Source organism: Acomys minous, assembly GCF_964271855.1.
Source record: "Acomys minous genome assembly, chromosome: 3".
Classification (NCBI taxonomy): Eukaryota; Metazoa; Chordata; class Mammalia; order Rodentia; family Muridae; genus Acomys; species Acomys minous.
This window is the reverse complement of record NC_140485.1, coordinates 30,075,144-30,100,125: the sequence shown is the minus strand read 5'-3', so window position 1 is coordinate 30,100,125 and position 24,982 is coordinate 30,075,144. Positions and strand designations below refer to the sequence as shown.

At 54.0% G+C, this 24,982-nt stretch overlaps 2 protein-coding genes across 14 annotated transcripts; one reads left to right on the top strand and one right to left on the bottom strand.

Moving 5' to 3' along the window:
• Positions 1-903: 903 nt before the first annotated feature.
• On the bottom strand, positions 904-12,062 carry CCDC9B (coiled-coil domain containing 9B). Of its 6 annotated transcripts, XM_084777624.1 has the most exons (12): positions 10,475-10,499; positions 9,449-9,564; positions 8,532-8,645; positions 8,129-8,236; positions 7,376-7,531; positions 7,138-7,266; positions 6,304-6,503; positions 5,976-6,031; positions 5,355-5,408; positions 5,185-5,275; positions 4,656-4,695; positions 904-4,555 (listed from the first exon to the last, which is right to left on the bottom strand). In XM_084777624.1, the coding sequence occupies exons 2-12, from the start codon at positions 9,458-9,460 to the stop codon at positions 4,013-4,015; spliced, it is 1,503 nt and encodes a 500-aa protein (XP_084633750.1). In that variant the 5' UTR covers positions 9,461-9,564; positions 10,475-10,499; the 3' UTR covers positions 904-4,012. The 6 variants fall into 6 exon arrangements, with proteins under 6 accessions (XP_084633750.1, XP_084633755.1, XP_084633752.1 ...); XM_084777629.1 differs by lacking the exons at positions 9,449-9,564; positions 10,475-10,499 and adding an exon at positions 11,912-12,062; XM_084777626.1 differs by lacking the exon at positions 9,449-9,564 and having other exon boundaries at positions 10,475-10,565.
• Positions 10,713-24,381, top strand: PHGR1 (proline, histidine and glycine rich 1). Of its 8 annotated transcripts, none has more exons than XR_014778352.1 (5): positions 10,713-11,608; positions 12,465-12,577; positions 14,627-14,721; positions 15,300-15,389; positions 20,100-20,264. XR_014778352.1 is itself a non-coding variant. In XM_084777630.1 (3 exons), exons 1-3 carry the CDS (start codon positions 15,199-15,201, stop codon positions 23,410-23,412), a joined length of 558 nt encoding a protein of 185 aa, XP_084633756.1. In that variant the 5' UTR covers positions 14,982-15,198; the 3' UTR covers positions 23,413-24,381. The 8 variants fall into 8 exon arrangements, 1 of the variants encoding a protein (XP_084633756.1); XR_014778355.1 differs by having other exon boundaries at positions 10,725-11,608; positions 14,627-14,944; XR_014778353.1 differs by lacking the exon at positions 15,300-15,389 and having other exon boundaries at positions 10,718-11,608.
• Positions 24,382-24,982: the final 601 nt, after the last annotated feature.

Here is a 24,982-nt window from a genome sequence, read left to right as displayed (position 1 = left end):
ACTAGTTGTCAGACCCTCCAAACTTGTACCTTGTTTTAAATAGCTGAGGTTGATCATAAGAAAAATCATTCATTTCCTCATTTGGGTGGCAGAACTTAATTCTGGGAGACACATAGGAAGCTCTGGGGTTGTGGGCTTCTGGAGGAAAAATAATGAAACAAAGACTATGCTGTGAATTTTTGAGACTGTATCTGTCTTAAACAGAAGATCCCTCCTAGCTCAAGTCAGCTGTGGAGCTGAGAGCAGATGGAGTGGACTCCCTATAAAAGCAGGGGTATCCCCCCACTGGACACCCTACCTCCAGCAAGGGCACCCCCCACTGGACACCCTGCCTCTAGCAAGGACACCTCCCACTGGACACCCTGCCTCTAGCAAGGACACCCCCACTGGACACCCTACCTCCAGCAAGGACACCCCCCACTGGACACCCTACCTCCAGCAAGGGCACCCCCCACTGGACACCCTACCTCCAGCAAGGGCACCCCCCACTGGACACCCTACCTCCAGCAAGGGCATCCCCCACTGGACACCCTACCTCCAGCAAGGGCACCCCCCACTGGACACCCTACCTCCAGCAAGGGCATCCCCCACTGGACACCCTACCTCCAGCAAGGGCACCCCCCACTGGACACCCTACCTCCAGCAAGGGCATCCCCCACTGGACACCCTACCTCCAGCAAGGGCACCCCCTACTGGACACCCTACCTCTGAGGAAGTAAAGGAAGCTATCTGTCCTGACGAACTAAGGGAATGGCCTGAGCAGCCCCATCCTTTCCCTGAGAGAGTACTGATCCCCAGTAAAAGGAAGGAAGGAAGGAAGGAAGGGAGGGAGGGAGGGAGGGAGGGAGGGAGGGAGGGAGGAAGGAAGGAAGGAAGGAGACAGAAAACAAGCAGACACAGACCTCTTGTCCAAGGTCCACTTCATTTATTCGACATATTCTTTGCACACCGGGCACTGTTCCGAGAGTGGCTGCTGAGTGTAGGCATCGTCTGCGCACTGCAGCTTTCTAAAAAACCCTTCCTTCCAGGTCAGCACCGCAAGCTTCATTTTGCAGGTAAGGAGTCTGAGGCTCTTAGAGGTTAAAGTAGAGCAAGAACCCCCCACCGTGGTGCTTGAGATCAAAACACAACCCTCTCTTACAGTATGATCTCCACTTTCCTCCTACCCTCCTTGTCTCAAGGTGTCCCCTCCCTGCCAGGTCCTCCTGGGTACACACTCCTTGCTCGGCTTCTTCCAGCCCTCCATCTGGTTCCCCGGAGCTGGGTTTAATGAAGACGCCTGCTTTTGAAGAGAAGTCTTGTCTGGTTGTTGGAGGAAAGCGGGCTTCCTAAGGGGAAACCCTGGCATCAGACCTTTCAACAAAGCAACTGGAAGAGTCACTGACTGGCATGGCTTCCTCCTGCTCCATAGTTGACTTTAACAAAGCAGGGTGGCCGAAACCTGGGCAGAGAACTGGGAGGTGTCACCACCGTATCTCATCCTGGAGAGAAGCTTCCCTTCCTCAGGAGAAGCTTGCTCTTGCTGCAGGCGCTGCAGGCTTCTGTAATGAAGATGGCCCGTGGCGGCTTCCGTTCTTGCCAATTCCTGGGACAGCTTCCCCGAATCCTCTAAGGTCGGCTGCCCATGAAGAAAAGCCCCAGGTCCTCTCAGTCCTCTTTGCCAGAACGTTCTCCTGCTTAGGTTGGTCCCTGTGTAAAGGCTGAGCCAGAACCCTGCCAGAATTATACATCCTCAACCCATGGCCCAACATGGCTTGCCCTGTGGTGTTTGATGAAGTGCGTTGTAGAGTGAGAGGCAAATTGTGGCTCTTCTCTCCCTCCCTCGCCCCTGCTCTTCTCTTCCTTTCACTTCCCTCCTCTCTTCTCCTCTTCCCTCCTCTCCTCTCTCCTCCTCCTCCTCCTCCTCCTCCTCCTCCTCTTCTTCTTCTTCTTCTTCTTCTTCTTTTTTTTTTCTCTCTCTCTCTCTCTGACTTGGGACCCTAGAGACTGAACCTAGGACTCACGTATGCTGAGAATGGACTCTCCCAGCCTACACCTCCAGCCAAGAATTCAAATTCTTGATCACAGACAGTCATTACTTTGCAACACCAGAACTCAAGATTTCTGGCTGAACCTGCCCTATTGCAGTCCCATCTTTTAAGAGTCATGAGCTCCAGGGCCTGTGGCACACTCCAAAGTTATAGACTTGAGACCGAGAGGCAAGATGAAACCTTGAATTTGAATTGTTCGCTCTGGCCCAGGCATGTCTCACAGGCACAGGAATATTTTTTGTGCCTTTCTGAACTTTCTCTGACCAACGACATTGACTCTTCCATCCCCTTCATCCTGTCACATCCCTGGTCAACTTCCTTTTGATGCTCCATGGAGTTGCCTCACTACCCACTGCCCAGAGCATCTTCTCCAGGCTCCTCTGAAGCCAGGAAGCCCCCCTCCCCCTCCCCCCAGCAGCAGTAGCACTCCCCTAGCTCCTGCCTAGCCAGCAACTCGCCTCAGATCTACACGATTGCTCTCACCTGAACCCTTCACACACTTAAGCCCAGAACTGGACTCCTCAGAGGATTCTTCAAGCCAAAGAGGAGCGGCCTCGCCTCCCTCACCTGGAGCCTGTTAGAAATGAAGACCTGCAGGTGTCGCCCAGCCCTGCTGAGTTCAACCTGCACCACATGTCACACAGGATCATGAGAAGAGTTCTTTAAACAGCCTGGCCCGCCAAAGAGTCATCCCTGCCTAAGGCGAGGGAATAGAAATGGAACCAAGGGGGGGGGGGGGAAGAAGGCCACGACAGGAACTCAAGTTTCAGGCTTTGCGTGTCAAGATGGATGGCAAGGACTTTCCCTAGAGCTTCAGAGGGTTGTGGGGAGAACGGTGCGTGGTGCTGTGAAGATAAAGGCCTGGGGGCAAAGGGCACATGCCATATCAAAAGAGGGGGAAGCAGAAGTGGGGTGGCTCCTACCCTCATCATACCCAGTGCTGCCAGGCTTCTCCGATGAAAACAGCACTTGCCATTCAGCCTTGAGCTGTGGGATGACTGAGTTTCTTGCCCTCCCTCCTGCTGGCAGAGTCACCCGTCGCCCACTGGCTGGATTACTGGGAGAGGGTGCTCAGGAAATGTTTGTTGTATTGAAAGGAAACCACAGCTTGTGCAGAGTCTGGATCATTCACCAGACGTGGGCCTCAACGGGAGGAGCCTGGATGGAGACCGAGTTAGAAAGACACATCCTGATGCCGCACTCAGCTGGGGTTGCTATTTCTCCTTCTCTGTCTGTGTGCTTGCTTCTGCACGGCCTTGGTGAGGGGAAGTGGATAAAAAGGAAGAGGGGACAGGAAGTGGTCTTGGGCTGTAAGGTCAGTTCAGGGCACACACAGGGCGTCTGATCTGGCCATGGAGGAGGCAGGCTCAAGTACCTGCTAGTGAGCTCTCCCATTCCCTTGTGGGGATGGATAAGGGGAGCCTAGCCCTGTTCAAAGAAGCCCTCCACAAGCTTTCTCCCAAGAAGTCTTAGGTTCTACTCTTCCACCTCAAACCTGTTTCTTTCAACCGAGAGCCACATCCCACTTTCTCTGGGTCTCAGGTGACTGTTGAAATCCCACTTTGGCCATCTTAGAAGACCAGGACTGTAAAAGGCATGGGTTATCAGAAAGGAGCTGGGCTAGCCACACCCCCTTTGAGACTGCCTGGAGCTAAGGAGCCTGAAGGCTGTGACTGCGGAGGGGAGACCTGGCAATGAGGAATGACAAGGAGCCAGTGGGAAAAGCAAATGGCCTAGCAGTAGGGCCTAGGCCACGGATACCAGCCTCGCGAATACCCCAGGAGCCTTGCCTGCATGTGAAAACCCACTTGTGTAGAGAGATGTGCGAAAGAGGCCCTCCGTTGGTGTCCCTGTGGAATTTTGCCACATTGCTCAACCAGATAGGCACAAGACTCCCACCAGCAAACAGACTGCCATGCAGAAGAGTCTTGACTGAGTTCTCCCCTCCAACAGCCTGGCTCCCCAACTCCCACGAGCTTTATTCAGCATCTTCCTGCAGGGCCAGGACCTCCTGCCCTGGTTCTTTTACTTGTGCCTCTTGCCCTTTGGCCAGTTCCTCTGGGGGTCCTGTTTCTTGGTGGCAGGTTCTGCTGGGCCCCAGCCTTACCAGCCCTGTCCTCTTTGAGCTGGGAGGCCTCTGCTTCTCTCTGCGACTCAGCGTAAGTGTGGACTTCCTGCCCAGGCTGGTGGTCATCCCACCCTAGGGCCTGCTGCTCAGAACCATTTGGCCATGGCACTGTACTTTCCTGAGCTCCAGACTTTGGACTGAGGACGAGCGTACTCTTTCCAGCCTTGGGGCTGCTAGCTCCTCCTAGAGAGAGGTCAAGGGGAGCCAAGTCAGAGTGTTGTGGGGAGTCTAAAGCCAAACTAGGTGTAGAGGTTCCCGACTCCTCTGTTAGGCCCTGTGGGGAGGCTGGAGTTGGGCTGGTTGCAGGCATGGTCTCTTGTCTGCCTGGCTCCATTTCACTCTGTTTCTGTTTCTGTTCTTCCTCTGCACTGGGATTCTCCGTGGTGCACTGGCTTCCCTGAAGCAAAAGAATAGCCCAGCCAGCTAGTAAATTTGGGGTTCCTGTCCCGAGCCTGTCTTATCCTATCCTCAGAGTGGGGGGGGGGGTGGGTACCCACCTCCTGGCTCTGCATCTTCTCATTTTCTTTCCTGTCATACCTGTAGGAACACAAGCAAGTGGCAGGTCTTATACCAAGCTCCACCTTGCTTCAAGTAACCCCTTCATAGCCATGGCCTGTGTAGGCCAGGGAGAAGCTACAGCCCAGCAGGGTTTCAGAGTGGGGACAGAGTGCTTCCTTCCTAGCCTGACCTTGCTGGGTTTCCTCCTGGGAATTGATCCTGGGTCCCCAGCTGCTGTTTATGGCCAAGCCTGCTGCACCTTGAGATCCATGGGGACTCCAGGCATGCCCCTGCCTGCTCTGCCTGGGAAAGGCTCACCTCACATCCCAGGGGAAGTGAGCTGTTGTAATTACCACAGCCTCTGGGCACCAGGCTCTACCAGCACTGCTAGTGGCCTTTCTTGGTATCTCATTAACCTGTAGTAGGCAATAAGCGGGCCAGGAAGCAGGAGCCCTGGTGATGGGGCAGAGGGACCTGGGCCAGTCCAGGAAATTCAGACACCTACATATCTGCCTTGATTTTATTTACCTTCGGGCCCTGCCAGTCAGTCGTTCCTTCCCCTGGGCTTTGCTGCCTGTGGTGGATGTCACTGAGGGTCTTCCAGACTGTCCACCCCAGCCTGCAAGACAGGACAGAGGGCCGTAACAGCCACCTTCGTCAGCTGAAGCAACCCCACTCCTTCTCTTCCCCCAACTCACGTTTTCCATCCGGGGATGATGGTGGGGGCTGTAACTTCCAGTGGGTCCTAGGACCTAAGGGGAAACAAAGCCAGTTGGGATGGGAGGTATCGAAGCACCTGAAGCAGAAACATCAGTTCTCTATATCAGGAAGCTGACAGCGGCAATTCCCTTAGGAGTTCTCCTACCTTCCCAAAGGCCAAGGCCACCCCTCTTGACCCTCAGAAAAGCCCCGCCTGGCCTGGGGCCTTGGCCTCTCCAGCTAGGTGACCTGGCCAGCTTGTTGACCCCTAGGTTCTGTGTGTGTGAAGGAGAAAGGCACCAGAAATCCACAGGACTGTTCCCACAGCAGGCCAGGGAGGATCACTAGGACTTTTATCCCACAGGGACCAACATCTGGAAAGATCCAGCTCAGCTCCCTGGATCCAGCCTGAGCTGTAACTCAGAAAACACAAGGGAGGTCGAATAGTGTGGGAAGGGCGGGAAAGGATGCTCTTCTTCCGTGCTCCCTCTCGTCTTTGAAGAGACAGACGAGAGGAAAGTGGGATCCTGGATGAGACAGGAGGATCCCGAGTTCTGGGCCAGCCTGGGCTGACACTGTCTCAAAAAATGCACAAGGACATGATGTGGGTCTGGGCTCACCCTTTCTGCTGCCCATGGCCGAGTCCTTGTCCCTAGGCTTGTTGCGGTCCTGCGGCCTGTGTAGAAAGAAGAGGGCATTAGGTCACTGGTGACAATGTGGGCACATGTAGCACCAAGTTCTACTCAGTCACTGTTCCCCTAACACCAGAGCTCCAGGGGTTGCACAGAGTTGGTAGACCCAAGAAAGAGGGGGCACCCAGAACCCTGAGCCCAGGGTCTGAACAGAAGTCCCAGGCAAGTCCCTTCCCTCTAAGAGGCGCCCATAGTTAGCCCTACCCAAGTCCCACAATCACAGTAGCCCAGCAAGCTGCTCAGCCATGCCACCCACATGGGTCCGGCTTTGTCCACGTCCCACGGGCGGCTCCAGTCACCCTGTGCATTTCTGTGCCGCGCAAGGCGGTCCAGGTCAATCTGCTCTCGCTCCTGCTTCCATTGCTTGTAGTCCCAGCTGGCCTCCGGGGGTCGCCCCATGGGCTGCTGGGGAGTTGGGCCTCTGACCATAACTGGACTCTGCGGCTCCCGAGCACCCTGTAAGGAGAAGACCCTTAGGATTGTGAGGTAGAAGTAGAAGCAGGATTTGAGTGGAGCTCCAGGCTCTTCCTCTCTCAAGGTCTCTGCATCCCAGTGTGTACTTAGGTCGACCTCATCTCTGGCATGCTGTACTGGCTGTGAACTGCCTGCACCCACCCACTTGTTAGCTTGGGACAAGTTCAGGACAAGTAATTTAACCTCTCCATGTATAATTTCCTTATCTGGAAAGGGAGGTGTCTCCTTTCTTAGGGTTGTTGGTGTGGATAGACTGGCCCTAGGTAGGAGGGGCACCCAGAGGTTGCGAGCAAAATCAAAAGCAACCACAAGGGACTGCTGCCACCTAGAGGTCACGGCTGGCACACAGCCAGTCGCCTACACATCCCTGACACCTGAAGGGCAAGTCACTGGCCATATTATGATTGGATCTCATCTCTGGCTCAACCATTTCTCACTGCAAAGCGCATCTAAGGTGGATATTGGCCAGAGAAGGGGAAGAGGGCGAGAACTCCCAGGGGCGGTGGCTAGGCCAGGTTGGCCCAGGCAAGGGACATATCTGACTTAGTTGCTTTGCCTTCTCCAAATGAAGATTGCCAATTTGTGTCCCTGCCCTTTCTTGACTTCCTGCAGGTACCTTCCCTGTTGAGTCTGAGCTGAAGGTCTTCTGCGTAGGATTACTCCAGCCCTGGCCTCCTCCAGATGGCCCCGTTGCCCTTGGGTTCCTTGCTTGAGTCGAGGGTTTTTCACTTACAATCCGTTTGGCCTGGAGAGGGTATGGCTGGGCATCATGGCTGAGCCAAGGAAGAGGAGACTGCCCGCCTCTGCCTCTGCCCCCATTCCCACCCCAGGGTCTGGAAGCCTCAGCTGCTCACCTTGGCTTTGTTTTCCATGGTGACAGCTAGCTCCACCCGGTCCCCCATGCAGAAGGTACCCATCGAGTCTGCAACATCTTCATCATCTGTCAATGTGCCTGTCACTCCAGAGGAAAGGGGCACCCTGGCCCAGTTTCTGTTGACCACCCTCTTCTCCTGTAGAGCAAGAAGCCTGTTTCCTCAAGCCACATAGGTAGAGTCCTGGGCAGGACCCAGATGCTGGGTGCTGGGGGGGAGGGGTTCCTGAGGTTTGGGTTCCAGCCCTCCCTGGAATGCCCATGGCCAAGAGTGACCCTTCGGGAGTCCACATGCCAATGGTATTACCTATTCAGAACTCAAGAGCCAACAGAAGGACCTAAGATGCCACTAGAGCTTGTCATCTCTGAGTTGAGAAATCCAGAGCGCGCAAACAATAACAGCCTTATCTCTAAGACACTGTTTCTTTTGCTTTTAGCCCAGACTTCTCTGTCCTCTGTCTGCTTCCTGCAGGATTTCAGCCTCAGGGTCTGGGGTAAAGGAAAGGCTGTGATTTAGAGCACAGAGCTGTGGGCCTGGAAAAGTCTGTAAAATGGTTTCTGATCTAAGTGGCCTTTCATCTGTGGCCCTTTGGAAGGAAGGACAGCATAGCTTGGTTGTTGAGGAGGCCTGCTTCTGGGAGGCACCCAGAAAGGCAGATAGGAGAAAATCGGGTAGTTGTAATACCCTAAGCCTGGGCCAGGCCTCAACTCTGCTTAATGCCAAAGTGAAACTTACACCGGGAACCTGGCTGATGGTGACGGTGAGGCTGTCAGGTTGGAGGAGCGCTGGGGTGGTCACGGCCATGCCCCCCTTCTCCGCCTGCCGACGATCCTCCTCAATCTCCTGTGGGAGGGCCTGGGGTCAGCAAGGCCACAGCCCCCCAGGCTCACAGACACACAGATGCTGACAGGCCTACACAGAGAAACACCAATGGGACACCAGGAGGCAGAGGTACCACATCACCAGTACTTAAGACTCTAACCATACCTCTGAGAGAGACTGCCCACCCGAACCCTGGGCCAGGGCCTGGAGACATGGCCCTCGTGATCTCAAAGAGAATGCCACTGTGCAAACAAACTTTTGAAGGCGGCAGGGACGCCAGCCAGAGGAGTTCTCTCAGTGGCTACAGCACACTCACCTGGTACCTGCGTAGTAAGGCCTGGTTCTTCTTGCGCAGGGCAATTATCCTACGGTCCAGCTCTGCATCTTTTTCCTCATGCCTGCGCATCGTGGGCTCTTCTCCGTGAGGCTCCTGTGAAAGGCAAGGAGCCCGAGATTACACATGCCCTAACTTTCACATCCCGACTCAAGGAACAGGTCATAGCCCTGAGCTAAGGCACATGGAAGGAGAAGGGGACTCCTTAGGAAGATATCTATCGAAGGCCCAAGCCCCATCCCAGTGAGGCCTGTCTGCCAGTCTGCCTCCTTGGGGGGCTCGGGTCAGGGCTCCATACCCCAAGCCTTTGCTCCCAGCAGCAGGCTGCCCCTCCCCCTGGCTCCCCAGGGAGTTCTGCTGTGAGCACAGCCTGGAATGGGAGTTAAAAATGGCTCTGGCAGCCGAACCCGCCGTGCCTGGGAAGCTGCCAGGGGATTCAGGAGGTCGAGGGAGGGCGCTTTGCCTCCTAAGTCTAGAACCACACACACACACACACGCAAAAGACAGGCTTAGTTTTGGCCTCCTGGGCACTAGACCCTACTTTCTAGGCCTGGACCCAGTCTGTAGGAGAGAGCAGCTCCCACAGGCCCAGTCAGCCCTCCACATCTGAGGAGCCCTGCTGGCTGCTGGGGCAGGAGAACAGCAGGTCCATAGCGGTCCCAGCTGGGAGCTGCTCTGGGCAAGCCATATCTCTGCCTCAAGACCTTAGGCCTTTCTCTATCTGGCTGCAAGGTCTGTGTGTTGCTCAGTGCTTTGCCCAGCCCACCACCTGCCTCGTTATGGCCCTCTCCCTCCCAGGCGCAGCTGTCCTCGGCAGTCCCCAGCATGTGGCTGCTTTAGTAGCTCAGCCCCCTCCCATGCTCTAGAAGCCCCCTGCCAAAGAACGGGGTGCCACTCACAGCCAAATGCATGGAAACGGCAGGCACTGAGAGAATTCCAAAGCTGCCAGAGCTGAGAGAAAGCTGGAGCCACCACAGCCGGGCCTGTCGGCCTCTCCCTGCCGGCTTCAGCTTTGCTGCTCAGCACAGGAGATCATGTTGTGATTACAAAAGAGTGCTCTGGGCTCCCAGCCAGGAACGCCTGGCCGCCACCCCCACCCTTCCACTCTCAGAGGGCTAGGACCAGGGCACCACCGGCAGCAGCCCGCAGCCCCAGCTGGTCTTGTTTAACACCTCCCCCTGCCCTGCCTCAGTGTCTCTCACAATAGGAGGCCTAGGCACCCAAGGGTCCACTTTCACCTGTGGTTCTGAGCCCCAGTGTTCTGAGCACACAGCTCGCGCCTGTGTTTGCCTGCAAACAGGATAAGTGGCCAGCACATATATATCCCCCACACACACTAGTAAAAATGCAAGGACTGCAGGTTCCACTTGCTGAGGCACACCTCAGGCACTCCTTTGGCTTTCCTGATGCCTGTCCACTTAGTGCAGGTTTAAGTCATTAGATAAGACTGAGAAACCTTCCTTCCCCCAGGCCATCACACACTGCCACAGACCTAAAACGTCACTCTCCATCATCTGGTCCCTGAGGTAAAAATGTAGTTTTCCTCTGTACTCTAAGCCTAGCCACTCCTGGAGGCCTAACTCTCTGGGTCTCCCACGGTGCCCTACCATGAGGAAACAGGCCTTTCTCTGGGGTCCTTAACATTTCCGCTCAGAACAGTCAGCAGCCTTCTTCCCTTGGGACCCTTTCACAGGGCCCTTCCCTGCCTTACACTCCAGGGGTGACCTTTCCAGACTCTCTGATCCCAAGAAAGGACACAGACCCCTTCCCCAGTAGTCGTCACACGGCTGAGGCCAGGCTCTGCCCGGGGTGCCTAGGTCAGCTTCAGTATTTATGGGGTTCTGACTGCCAGGCCTTAAAATGAGCATCACAAATCTGGCCCTCCCACGCCCCTGACTGACCAGGCCCCGGCATTTCCCCCTCACCACAATCTCTTGCTGCCACCTCCAGCCCCTTTGCTGTCCAGGCTTTCACCCCTGGCCCCACACCCCATCCCGGCAGTTCCTGATTCCCATCCTGCTTGCAAATGCCACAATGTACCCTCCTCCCTCTTCCTGCCGGGTGTTCCCACTGAGTCAGACTCTTGTCTACTTTCCCAGCGACAGTGACGCACCCAAGCTCCTAAAAGCCTGCCTGCCTCTCTCTCTCTCTCTCTCTCTCTCTCTCTCTCTCTCTCTCTCTCTCTCTCTCTCTCTCTCTCTCTCTCCTCTCTCCTCTCTCCTTTCTCTCTCCTCTCTCTCTCTCCCTCCCTCTCCCTGCTCTCTCCCCTCCCTCCCTTTTGTACAGACACACAGACACATAGACACACACACTTCTCCCACCTTCTCTGCACCCTGCTCCACAAACCCCCAGAAATCCCAAGCTTTCTATTATACTTGCTCCTGCTCCGTTCAGCTGGGAGTTCTGAAGATCGCAGTCCTAGGAGAGAGACCTAACGCTGTCCACCGCACCCCCCCCCCCTTTGTAAGTTCAGTCCCTTGACCAGGTTTTAGGGAGAAAGGATGCAGACAGATTACGGAGATGAGCCAACGTTTTTGTCCTTCTCAGTTCCCACTCCTGGCCAGGGTCAGAGCAGAGGGCCAGGAGGCACAGGCAGAAATCTGGCCACCCTTCAGAGAGGATAACCCAGCCCTCTGGAGGGGCTACAGGAAGAAACATACCCTGAATGCAGAAGCATCATTTTCCCATCCATCAGGCGGAAAGGACCATGTACCCTGAACAAACCCACAGCTGCTGGCCATGCGTTTCCAAGTGTCACTCACACAGCGTGTCATGCTCTTGAGCAGCCCCCAAGTTCTTTTACCACTTTCTCCACAACCCACCGTTTGTCTGTCTGCTCTCACATTGGACAGAGGCTGCCTGAGAGCAGGGAGTGATATGCTAAGTGCCCTGTGATTCTCCAGGGCCTGGCCCAGTGCCCCCACACCGCAGAGCACTACTTGAGTCTGCAGGATGGGTATGGAACTGGCCAGCACTACACTATGTCACCGTGAGTACTTGTGCACAGGCTGACACTGCCTTTCTGTCCACGCAGAATGCACACGAGCTGAAAACGACAGGTAAGTGACAAAGGATCCCAGGGAAGGTGGGCTTCCAGGCAGGAGGATTTCTGGGGAATGTTCCCAAACCAGAGATCTTTTTAGTCTGAGTCACCACTAGGGGGCAGAAGCATTCCAAAAGCTTGGGTATAGGTGGGGGGGGGGCGGGGGTGGAGAGGTTTTCCTTCACCCCTGTTTCTCACTATCTCCCAAGTCTAGCTCAACTCCATTACAATAAGAGAGATTACCCAGTGGTAGAAGCTTTACTTGACTGATGAGGAAACAGGCCCAGGGAGGTGTCGCTTCTTACTTGGGATGTCCTACCTGTTTGTGCCGCAGACAATACAAAAAGCCAGGGCAGTGGCCTTGCGGTCCCAAGCAGGCCTCCTTGCCTCTTCTTACAACTGCTCCACCAAAGCTAGTTTGAGACTTCTGTCTGTACTCTCCCTTTATCCTGCTAGGTGTGGGCAGATGACCTGGCTTGGGCTTGGATCACTGTTCTTCTCTGGTGGCTCCCCACCTTCCAGGCCACCTGCCAACTCAGGTGGCAGCCACACCTTTAGATCAGATGAACTTTATTGGTTGTGTCTGGAAAAATTACAGTTGGAGCTAATTTCAAGAACAAGATGGCTGTACAACCAAGCTTCTCTTCTGGGGGTGAGGGGGAGATCTGGCCAGGACCCTCTTCCTCAATTCTGCCACTGTGGACTCTCTACCCGTCCACACACACACCCCCCCACTGCCCCTACAGACAGCTGATTGGTCGGGTATACTTCTTTGGCCCTTGCCCTACTCCTCAGCCTAGGCCTGGGAAGAGGCAGTCTCCCTCCTCATTACAGGCAGTGTCCTTTATCTCTTTACTCTTCTCTAAAACCAGGTGGCTGTCCCTCAGTGAGTCACAGGATGATAACATTCAAACGCCTAGCAACGTCCATATTTGGAACAATGTTTGGCCAGAGGGAGGTTCAAACAGTTTTCTTCTTGCCTCAGGTAACCTCATACCTTATGGTAGACATCTCTCCTCCTCGTCATTTTAGGAATTGCTCAAGGCTGCCTCCCCAAGTCCTGGGGGGCCTGAGCACATTGCAATCATCTGGTGTATAGGGGCCATTTGTACTAAGGATGCCGTGAGGTGCCCCTTTAGCATCCTTTCTGGACCTCTTTTCCTGTCTCCTGCCCAACATATCAAAAGCAAGCCTCTGTGTCTTCTCCCCTTCCCAGGCGCCAGACCATCACTGGCGCTTCTGCAAGCCGACCCTGTCCTTTACCTGCCTGCGGATTGTAGCAGGCTGTTCTCAGCTCCCATCCCAATGCTCAGCAATGGCTCCTCTTTGTTGGGGCTGAGTCCTTAGAGGTCACTGGTGGGGAATTGTTAAAGAAGAGGACAGACAACGCTGGGTTGCCTAAGGCTACCCCGCAGATGGAAAGGGAAGGCCGACCAAAGCGCATGCCTTTTCTGCATGGCCCCAACCCCACCTGCTCCTACTGTGGGCATTCCTGTCTCATGAAACGCTGCTCTGACTCCTAGTCCTGGAATGGAGACCTCAGAGTACATGAAGTAGAGCTGGAAGGACCAGTCCTGAGCAGGCTCCAAGGTCTAGGCCCCACCTTCCCAAAAGCACACACATGCCACAGCAGGGTGGCTTCTGGAGGGAGCAGGTGACCTGCCTGTCCTCAGGATGGGAGTTGCCCCCTGGGACCTCACCCCACCCCCAACCTCCCAGGCTGCAAGGCCCATCCCGAGGATACACCCACTTTGTAAGTTCTGCAACCCCAAGCCTGACAGTGGGAGGTGAACCCCACTATGGGACTGAATCTGAAACAACACCCCCTTCCCCCCATCTCCTTGGCTTCGCTCTCTATTCTTCATGGTGGAGACAGAGGCTCACAGAGTTCTCCCAGAACCCCGCGTTTCAGCCCCTACCTACCGCCACCTTTGTTAGCGGCTGAATGTTGCCTCCACCAGGTCCTGCCCGTCACCTGCCATTGGCAGAATGTCTACTGTGGCTTCACCTAGCCATGGACGCACGAACCACGTGGGAAGATGCAGAGAAACAATGACAACACCCCTACCTCCTGTGCGCACATTCAGTGTGCGTGTGTGTGTGTGTGTGTGTGTGTGTGTGTGTGTGTGTGTGTGTGTGAATGTCTGTGTTGAGACAGGGGTTCTCTGTGTAGCCTTGGCTGTCTTGGAACTCACTCCGTAGACAAAGTTGGCCTGGAACTCAGAGATCCACCTCTGCCTCTGCTGGGATGGCCTTTACTAATTGGTTGGGAAAGTAGCAGGCAGACTGGGGAGGTCACTAGAGGGCAGCCTGAGAGGTAAAGTCAGGGAGCACGTGGCAGGCTCCGCGGCAGGGCTGATGAGGTCATGTGACAGTCTAGGAAGCTGAAGTCAGAAAGTCTAGAAGGCTCAGTTAGGGAATTGGGATGGACATTCCAAGGCAGTAGACAGACACCGGAGAGTGGCGTCTGGGCTTGGCAGGGTCCTGGGGGATTTGGGGAATGAATGAGTGGGAAAGCCTCCAGGGAACCAAGAGGCATTATGGAGGCGGAACAGCGCTGAAGTCTCAAGCCAGGAATGCTCGTGGAAGCGGGAAACAGAAAGAGCTAGCCCATGTCTCCCTAGTGCATGGCTTACGTAGACCTGGAGGAAGGGGTAGAGGCCCAGGGCTGAAAGACCATCTTGGGCTTCCAACCACCTTGAGGCTCACCACCTCAGGCTGGGGAGGTGTGGGTGAGGCCACACCCAGTGGCCTGACACAGTTTTGAAGGGTGACAAGGACAGAAGCCCGTGAGCAGGCTGAAGTACGGGTGACAGCTGGCCAGGTACTGTGGGGGTGGGGACCGGGTAGCATGAAGAGAAACCTTGGTTGAACTTGAGGCTTCCAGGCCGGAGAGAGCAACCAGGTGAGCAAACACAAGCCAAAAAGGTCGGGGCTTAGGGTTCTGCGGTCGCTGAACTAGCTGCTGAGAAAAACCTGGCAGCCTGAGGGGTAAAGGGAGGGAGAGGGTGACTCTTTGTCTCTATTTGTCGAGATCTGCCCCTGAACAGAGTCCTCTGAACATCCTCCTGAACGTTCCAACCGAGGAGACGGTGACAGCAAGGTGTCCCTCAGGAGCCAAAGCCGAAGGTGAGGATGTGTCCAGCAACCGGATCGCCAGTGTGATGAAAGAGGAGTGACGGCGCTAGAGTCAGACAGGCCAGGGATGCTTACAGTCACGACAGAAACGCGTGGCACCCACAGCCGATGCTTGCTGCGTCTCACACCTGTGACGTCATTTGATCTCCTCTGAAGTTCTGAAACCTGTGAATGAGCCTGGGCGGGTGTTATTGGCATCTCTGTGGAGATCAAGGTCAGTGACCTGCTTGCATGCCTCTGTGGGTGAGGCCTTGTCCCTCCTCGATGGCACTAAGAGCCCTAGAGCACTTTCTCCAGAGTGGGTCACCTTTGTTAGCACAGCCACCAAACCAGGCCAAGGCACCTGGATATCCAACCTCCCTTCAACCTGTACTGCAGGCCAGGGAGCAGGGTGGCTTCGCTAGCTCTCACGGACAAGTATTGGGAGGTCGCAAAGAGGGTTAGCATCCTGCTGTGGGAGACTATTGGATGCCCACAGCAACCCAAAGTCCCCACGTGTTTCCCCACCCCATGGCCCCAGGAGACCTCCTTACCTCTCTTCCTTTTCCTAATGATCCTGATTCTTCTAGCTTCTCACCACAGAAATGCCCTCCTCCCCAGCACTCGGGAGGCAGAGGCAGGCGGATCGCTGTGAGTTCGAGACCAGCCTCGTCTACAAAGTGAGTCCAGGACAGCTAAGGCTACACAGAGAAACCCTGTCTCAAAAAACAAAAACCAAAAAACAACAACAACAAAAGAAATGCCCTCCTCATATTCCACCCGGTTACCTCTCCAGAGATGACTGGCAGGAAGATGCCCTCTGCCAAGCAAGCATTAAACCAAGCATTTACTCTCTGTAAGGCACAGGGCTGGAGGGGAAAGGAGATGTGGTTGTGGCTGGAGGCCATGCTGGCCTTCAAAATCTTAGGATTGTGATGAGCAAGAGGCCACAGTCAGAAACTCTGCCCATCACTGCTCTGGTAGCCTCCTTGTCTCCTGAAGGCACTCTGTGTCCTGATAGATGCCTCTGCCCTAAAAGGGAGGTGAGCAACATTCTGGGCTCCAGATTGGGGCCTTGATGTCTTCTTTCTCTAGAGTCAAGCTCTGAGGCCCTGGCCAGGGACTCTCTTTTCAGCCTCCTGCCCAAGGCTGACAATGAGGTAGATGTAGTATCCCTGAAAGAGATCAGCGAAATTTCTGGAAGAAGAAGGTTGGTAAACAGAGGGCGTAGTGGGCATAGGCAGTACCATCTGCCCCACGTGGACCGCACTGCGGGAACTTTGCAAGCACCACACCTTTGCAAACTTCTTCTGCAGCTCTGCCTGTCTGCTGCCGGGGCCCCAGCTCACTCTCCTCAGAACAGCAAGAATGTACACAGAGCAGAGTTGTAGCTCCCCGCCTACTTATAAACCAAAGTCCTCTGTGCACACTTCCAAGGCAGTTTCCAAAGCAGGCTGGGGTGGGGGTGGTGTTGGTGTTCTGTGTTGTTGTTTAAGAAGCACCTTCCTGAAAGAAAAATGGCTCAACCTAAGAAAACATTAGGCTCTAGATTTTTGAAGCCCCTGATTAGGACTACTGCACACTGTCAAATCTCTTTATATCTCTGAACTGGGGATATTACCTGTCAAAGAAGGGAACATAAGGCTGGGTGTGGTGGGCGTGGTGGTTCATGCCTATAATTCTAACACTCCAGAGATGGAGGCAGAGGGCCAGAAATCCAAGGTCAGTCTCAGCTATGAGACCCAATACACATGCATGCACACACGCACGCACGCACGCACGCACTCAAAAGCAGGTTGGGTGTGGTGGTGTACGTCTGCCATCCCAGTATGTAGGAGGTAGAGGCAGAAGGATCAAGCGTTCAAGCTTATCCATTGCTCTAAGTTTGAGGCCAGCCTGGGATACTTGAGACCAGGTCTGGGAAACTGAAGCCCCACCTCAAAAAGAGGTGAGGATGAGTCTGGAGAGACGGCTTAGTGATTAGGAGCATCTGTTCTTGCAGAGAACTCAAGTCCCACCCCCAGCACACACATGGTGACTCACAACCATGAGAAAGCCCAGGTCCAGGGGATCCAACAGGCATGTGTGTGAGATACCTATGAGCACGCAGACAAAACACTCATACACACAAAGCAAAACAAATCCAAAAAAAAAAAAAAAACAAAACAAAACAGAGAGGTGAGGGTAATACCTCCTCTCAGGAGGGCTGGAGTGATGGATCGGCAGCTAGGAGCATTAACTGCTCTTTCGAACGACCAAGGTTCAAGTCCCAGCACCCACATGGCAGCTGATGATCAGCTGTAACTCCAGTTCCAGGGGATCCCATGCCTTCTTCTGGCCTCCAAGGACACCAGACATTCATATGGTGCATAGACACACATGCAGGCAAAACACCCATATTGGTTGCAATCCACACGAGTGCATTGTCAGTGAACACTGAATTATGTAGCGCAAACTTTGCTCCCTAATAATATCTGATTGGCTAAATAAAGCTGTTGGCAGTCAGTTACTGGTCAGAACAGAGGTAGGCGGAGCTTCAGCTCCTGGGCTGGGGGTCTCAGGTAGGGGCCATGAGGTGGGAAGAGGCGAGGTGGGGATGGAGAGAAGGAAGAGGTGGAGGAAAAGGACAGGGCCTGATGGAGCAGAAGCACCCCAAACGAAACATAATGGGACACACGCCTGGGAGATAGCAGGTTAGCTTAGAGGGTTGATACCTGCCCAGCTCTAGTGTTTTCCAGCTTATTATAAATCTCTCTCTCAGGCTGGGCATGGAGGCACATGTCTGTAATCCCAGCACTCAGGAGGCACAGGCAGGCGGATCGCCATGAGCTGGAGGCCAGCCTGGTCTACAAAGTGAATCTAGGACAGCCAAGGTTATACAGAGAAACTCTGTCTCAAAAAACCAAAAAAAAAAAAAAAAAAAAAAAAAATTAAAAATTAAAAAAAAATCTGTCTCTGTCTATCTGTCCGTCCGTCTATCTGTCCGTCCGTCCGTCTGTCTGTCTGTCTGTCTGTCTGTCTGTCTGTCTGTCTCTCTCTCTCTCTCTCTCTCTCTCTCTCTCTCTCTCTCTCTCTCTCTCTCTCTCTTTCTCTGTGTGTGTGTGTGTGTGTCTGTCTGTCTGTCTCTCTCTCTCCTGTCTCTGTCTCTGTCTCTGTCTCTGTCTCTGTCTCTGTCTCTGTCTCTCTCTCTCTCTCTCTCTCTCTCTCTCTCTCTCTCTCTCTCTTCCTCTCCCTTCCCCCCTAAAGATAAGATCTCACTATGCAGTCCTGGCAGGTCTAGAACTAGGCTGGCCTCAAACTCATGCAGACCTGCCTGCCTCTGCCTCTGGAGCACAGGTATTAAAGGCCTGCTCTGAGAATGTCCCCTGCTCTCCTCACCTGCCCCACCCCCACCCCGACCCTGCTTCCCAGTGCTCTTTGCCCAGGTAGCAATTAGCCCATCCCTCTGCACTCCCTGAGCAGTCCACTCTAGTCTCTCCCAGGAGCACACGGCCTATGACTTGGCCCAGCCCCACCCTCTCCTGTACAAATACTCTCCCAGGGGATAGTGGGAAGAGACAGAACCTCAGCCTTCCTGTCCCTACTCTGCACTCTCAGGTAAGGACCTGGACCTGCTTTCTGAGGGTGGTAAAGGGAGGCAGCTCCGTGAGAGTGGATGAGGTGCCTGTGTGGTCCTAGATTCTCTGGGGGGGGGGGTGCACTGAACTGGCTCCTGTGCCTCTGGCTCTTTGTCAGGATGCTGTATATCTACACTTACTTGTCTCTTTCTAAAGGATTGTGTGTGTCTATGCCAAGTGGCTGTGTATTTGTATGCATGTCTGCCTACCTGTCCTCCCCAGCTTGCAGACTGGCCCCTGTACCTCCACTCCGCAGAAATTAGAACTGTCAAGTAGAAAGGTCAGCTGAGAATTATGGGCTTGCAAAGTCGTTTCTAGAACTGACAACTCCTAAGACATCCCAAGGACAGTCTTTCCTCTGGCTTTTAACCCAGGTCTTGATTGGCCCAAAGGTTTCCTATCCTGCCCCTTAACACTCTGAAGCCCAGCCTCATGAGACTCTTCCAAGCTCATCATTACATTAGTCAAGGGTCAAAAGTAGGGGACAACCAAGGCTGGAGAGATGGCTCAGCAGTTAAGACCACCGGCTGCTCTTCTAGAGAAGCTGAGTTCAAGCCCAGCACCCATAAGGCATATCACAGCTACATGTAACTCCAGTTCCTGGGGACCTGGCATCCTCCGCTGGCTTCTGTGGGCACTGCATAATCACTGTGCCCAGACATAAGTTGAGGCAAAGCACCTGTACATATAATTTTTTTAAAAAAAGAATAGAGCCAGAAAGACTATGGCCACTATTTGGGTCTGATTTCAGCTGAACATGCAGAAGCCAAAAGAAAAAAAGAAAGAAAGAAAGAAAGAAAGAAAGAAAGAAAGAAAGAAAGAAAGAAAGGCTGGGGTGAGGCTCAGCGGTAGAGAGCCTGATTTCCAAGTAAAAGGCTCTAGATTTGATCTGGAGCTTTTGTATTAGAGGGGTGTGTGTGGTGTGTGGTGTGTGTGTGTGTGTGTGTGCGCGTGCGCGCGCGCGCGCGCGCACGCACGCACATCTGTGCTCATGTGCTCAGTGACATATGAGTTCAGAAGGCCTTGATACCTTCGGTGTTCAAGTGCACTGTGTTACAGGCGCTCGTGCATTTGGGGGTTCTCAATCGTCCATTTGGGGGTTCTCAATTGTGATTTGCATGCCAGGCCCCAAAAGATAAGGCTGGACCGCAACAGCTCCACAGGATGACAGCTTGTCAGTGAGTGACAAACTGGCTCAGGCCTTAACCCTCCCACCCTCTTTCAATCCTGTGGAAGGGGACTGCTAGTGCAGTGAGGGCCCTGGAAGGCCGTCCATTCATTTGTGCTGCAAGAACAAAGTTCTTTTTGGTTTTGTTGTTGTTGCTGTTTTTTTTTTTGGTTTGGTTTGGTTTGTTTGTTTGTTTGTGGTTTTTCAAGACAGGGTTTCTCTGTGTAGCATTGGCTGTCCTGGACTCACTTTGTAGACCAGGCTGGCCTCACACTCACAGGAATCCACCTGCCTCTGCCTCCCGAGTACTGAGATTAAAGGCTCGGCTTAAGAACAAAGTTCTTAAGGTGTTCTGGGTCCCCAGAATCCCATACTCATCAGTCTGTTCTGCCCTTCCCTGCTCTGCTACACAGAACTCTCTAAGCCTCCCTGTTCCACCTCCATACCAGGTGTTTGTACAGAGACCTACAGGGGAGAGGGCACAGCACGGGGCAGGCATGCCTTTTGTCTCTTGAAGGGACTCTGTGTGTAGGAAGGCAGGAAAGAGATTAGGTTGGGGGAGGGGTTAGACCACTGCAAACTAAAACTTTATCTGTTAACCACAGGGGTTCCGTGTCGCTTCCTGCTCTTGCCCCAAAAAGATGGATCGAGGTAAGCTGCACGAAGGCCAGGAGGTAGATGAGGGAAGAGAGAGGGAATGAGAGAAGGGAGGGCAGAGGCAGGCAATCAGCTGTGTCTACTGAATGCCACGGGTGCTTGCACGTGTGTGTGTGTGTGTGTGTGTGTGTGTGTGTGTGTGTGTGTGTGTACAGGTGTGTGTACAGGTGTGTGTGTGCAGAGTTTCAAATGCAAACAAATGTTTGTATTCCAAAGAACACTTTAAGGAATCGACACATCCTTCACCTCACTAGCTCTTCAACCTCAGGAGAAAAACAGGCAGGCCCCTCTCCCACGGTACCCATGAGGCCCAGGGAGTTAGGCATTGTGCTCAAGGTGAGAGCATGAAAGCACTGCTGGGGCTGGAGCCCAGGACCCAGCTCTTGGCAGCCGTGCCATTGGTTCCCCTCCAAGGACACAAAGGAAGTAGCTCCCCCACGGACCTTTGGGGACACTCAGTACCACCCAGGTGGCTTGTGCAGAATTAGCTGTGATGCCCACGGTGGGGATTTCGACATCCCGGTGATGTGGAATGCCTTCGGAACAATGAAGTTAGAGGGATGTCTAAGCAGCAGACAGCGTGAGCAAAGGCCCAGCGCTGAGGCCGGAAGGTTGTAACCAGGACCTAAGGGGAAGCCAACACACAGCTCTGAAGGGCTGTAAGTGGATGTCCGGGGATCAGTGGGGGAGACTAGCTGGGGCCCAGATGGAGATAGAAGAGGAAGACCTGGGGTTTACCACAATAGAGTGTCTCCCTAGTGCCCTGGGATTTGACCAAGGTTAAGATGGCAGACCACTGGAGTGTGGACAAAACCCTAACCTCCTACCTGGCCCAATGCCACCCAGGGGACTCAGCCAGCTCTTCAGCCCACAGGGATGCCCAAGTGAGCTTTGTATTGACTTTCAATATAAATCTGCTGTTAGTGGCTGAATGAAGGAGTGACTGTCAGGCAAGTGGCCAGGTCTTCAGGAGCCTTGTTGGGGGGGGGGGGGGTTGGGGTACGAACACAAAGCTAGCATCAGGGAGAAGGCAGGGTCAAGTTGTCCCCCTCAGAACCAAATGACTATATCTGCTGTTTCTTTTCCCCCTTTCTCTCTAACAGGTTGCAAGGTAGGAACATTCTCTGGCCTTCCTCCCTTTGCCCTCACTCCCCCTCCACACCCTGGAGATTCTTTCAGGCCTCTCACCTCATTCTTGGGCCAGTATTTCACCAAGTCGGGAAGACTCAGGCAGCAGCCTAGCAAGGGCGGGGCGCTGCCGCAGCCACCCACCCCCTGCCAACTGCGACCTTCTCCTTGGCATTCTCTCCTCTGTTTTCCCATCTGTCTCTCTCCTCTCCTCACTTCCCTCCCCTGGCCCAGCGGCTCGTCCTCTCTCCCGCTGCTTCCCAGCCTGCTCTGTGCTTCCCTGGCTGGCTGGTGGTTGGCTTGCTCTCAAGCCCCCAGCCACACGGCAGGCCTCCCAGGACAGGCTTCTGCTAGGGAACGGAGTGAAGTGCTGCTCAACACTTCCTTCTCCCAACCAGCAGCAGCAGCAGCAGCAGCAGCAGCAGCAGACAGGCCCCCTGGATGGACCTGTGGTCTACCATAGCAGAGAGGAGGGGGGGAAGAAGTGGCTGTTTCCTAGGAGGGCTGAGCCTAGATGAGGCAGGAACTACAGTAAGAGGGAAGGCCACCCCCACTACCCCCCCCCGACCCCCACCCCAGTTCTGGAAGATGGCTTCCCTACCTCTACTCTGCCCTAACCAAACCCCTGGGAGATCAGAGTAGGGAGCCATCCACTTCCAGAGCTGAGGGGCATAACGCCATCTCTACCCCTCTGGGCTCCACACCCCAGTGTGCCAAACACTCCTGGTCTCCAGCAGAGAAAGAAGGTTAACCACTTTCCCAAACGGTTGGGTCTGGCCGCTGCTCAGACGCATTACAGGCTCATACCTAGACACCTGTGCACACAGCTGTGTACATGAGTCTGTGCTTGCATACCCACCCACAAACATATACCCAGACATAGCTCTTTTGCTGTGGTTTTTTAACAGGGCTGACTTTGCAGTTTCTGGACAAAATCTCTACCACTGGAATCCATACCCGGCCACAGCTTTAAATTTTTATTTACTTATTTTTATTTTTTGAGACAGGGTCTCCCCATATAGTCTTGACTGATCTGGATCAAAACGGCCTTGAACTCACAGAGATCTGCCTGTCTCTGCCTCCTGAGTGCTTAGGATTAAAGGCGTGTGTCACCATGCCTGGCCAAAAAACTAAAAAATAAATTAAAGCCAGGGCCTCATTCTATAGCCCTGGCTGGCCTGAAACTCACTGTAGAGACCAGGCTAGTCTCAAAGCAACAAAGATCCACCTGCCTCTGCCCCCTCAGAGGATCAAAGGTGTGTGTCACCACCTCCCGCAACCATAGCTATTGTATATTAATTTAGCACACTTCCTATCTGTACACAAGCGCACCCTTGCTTTCCACCCCCTACCTTTGACCTGCTCTTCCTCTCAAAACCTGGATTTCCCCCTGCTTGGCTTTCAGGGGGCTCTTCCCCCAGCCTCCCCAGCTTCGCCTTTGCTCCTAAATATAATGAGCCATTGTTTCCAGCAAGACAGAACTTGTTGCCCTTCTGCTAGGACCTCTTGGCCAGCAAAAGGAGCCTATGAGGCCATTTTTGTCCCTACAAATAAATTAACTCAAGGTCCAGAAAAAGAGATCACAGCTCTGCAAAAAGGAATAAGCCTAAAAGATCTAGATTATTCCCTTTGCCTTGCCTAGTCCTTAAAGAAGCAGGGCTAGGAGCAGTCAGTCCCTTGCCACCCAACTTTCCCATCACAACCCCCTTGCAGATGCTCAGGAATCCTGAGTCCCTTGGGGAGGGGAGGTAAAGAGGGGTTGACTGGAGCATTGGCTTTGGGCTCTGATAGTTCTCTCTTGGCTTTCTACAGGGTCATTGCCAGGGTCCTCCTCACTGCGGGCCACCCCATGGCCATGGTCCAGGGCACTGTCCTGGGGGACATCACCCTCCAGGACCTGGGGGCCCACCCCATGGCCATGGTCTAGGGCACTGTCCTGGGGGACATCACCCTCCAGGACCTGGGGGCCCACCCCATGGCCATGGTCCAGGGCACTGTCCTGGGGGACATCACCCTCCAGGACCTGGGGGCCCACCCCATGGCCATGGTCATAGCCATGGCCCAGGGCACTGTGGGCACCCCCCTGGCCATGCCCCAGGACACTGTGGGCATCATCCTGGTCCACATCACTGAGAAACGAGAAGAAAGGGGACACAAGATGAAGAGTCTGCAGAGAATCCCCAGCTGGCCTGGCACGGGGTCTAAACCAGAATTTTTCCTTGCAAATAAATAGCCTCCTGGAGGCCATATTTGTTCTCCTCAAAGACTGCCTTTCTTCACACCCAACTGGTGTTCTATCTAAGTTTGCTTTTGTGAAAAGCGGATATCCGTCTCTGCATTTCAGAAGCTTGCCCACAGCATAGGGCTGCATAAGATCACTGATCTGCAGACATTCTCACCATTTCCTGAGAACACGCAGAACTCTCAACCTTCTTTTGTCTGAGTCCTCTGAGTCCCACTCCAGGTAAGGCATGCTCTGCCTGTCTTTCATACCTCCACATTTTTAAAGCCTTCCAAGGCACCTGCAGCCCCGCTGGCTCCAGGCAGTTTCCATTAAACCTATTAGAAAGAGAAACCCCCCTCCCTCCCCCCCTCTCTCTTTGCACCCTGCCCCTTCTCTGACACAAACTGAAGACCGAGATGGTATCTGCCATCTTATAGGCGTAGCCAGACCCTGCCCACCTGGCACCAATTTAAGGCTGCCCCCTTTCTCTCCAGCCAACTGCTAGTCACCCAAGGCACTTCTAAACCTCTAGATCCACTCACGCCATGCGCTACAACCCTTGCCTCGCCTAGACCAGCACTTGGACACACTTAAGGCATGTATCTTCGATCCAAACCCTCTTGAGTCTGGCTTTCCTCGGCCCCTTGCTTTCAGCCTGGCACCTCCATGCTCACAGCCAGGCCCAGAACAGCCTGCTTGCTGTGAAATCCATTTTGCCAATCCAGATCTACCCAGGATTTTTCCACTTCCCCCACCTCAAGCTTCTCCTACTTCTGGTATTCACTGTAATTCTGCTACAGTCCTCTAGCCAGGCCTGCCTTCCAACACCCCAATATATGTGGTTTTTTTTTTCCTTCACAGCTAGTCCCTGGTGGGGTTGCTCTGAAGTGGGTGGCTATCCGGGTCTCTGTAAGGGCTGACGGGGGAACGGTGGTGATTGCATGAGTGGCGCTGGGCCATCTCCCCGCCTCTCGTTCCCCCTTCCTCCTTGTGGAGCACTTAAAAAAAAAAAAAAACCTAATGCAGGAAGCTCTAACGCAGGAAGAGGGCGCAGATTCAAGGCCAAGTCCTAAATAGGAAGAACGGCCCAACTCGAGCAGATACCTAACTCCCCGGGGAGGACAGAAGAACACGGAGAAAAGCCGACAGAATTAAGGGTACTCATGAGACCGGATCCTCACCACCGCCGCCACTACCGCCGCCGCCACCCTGCGGCGCTATGAAGTGTGGAACCCTGCTATTCCAAGTTGTGAGGATTTTTGCACGGGTCGTTCTTTCTGTTTTCTGGTAAAAAAAAAAAAAAAAAAAAAAAGAACGAGGCGTCCAGGAAAGGCAGTTTAGCCACATTACTGAGGAGAATGGTCAGATCTAGCCAGGGTTGAGAGGCCTGTACTGCAGCCTACAGCCTTAGTGACAACGAACCACCAACCCCCGATGCTGCGGCGCTGCAGCAGCTCGGGTCCCAGTCTCCCCCCTCCC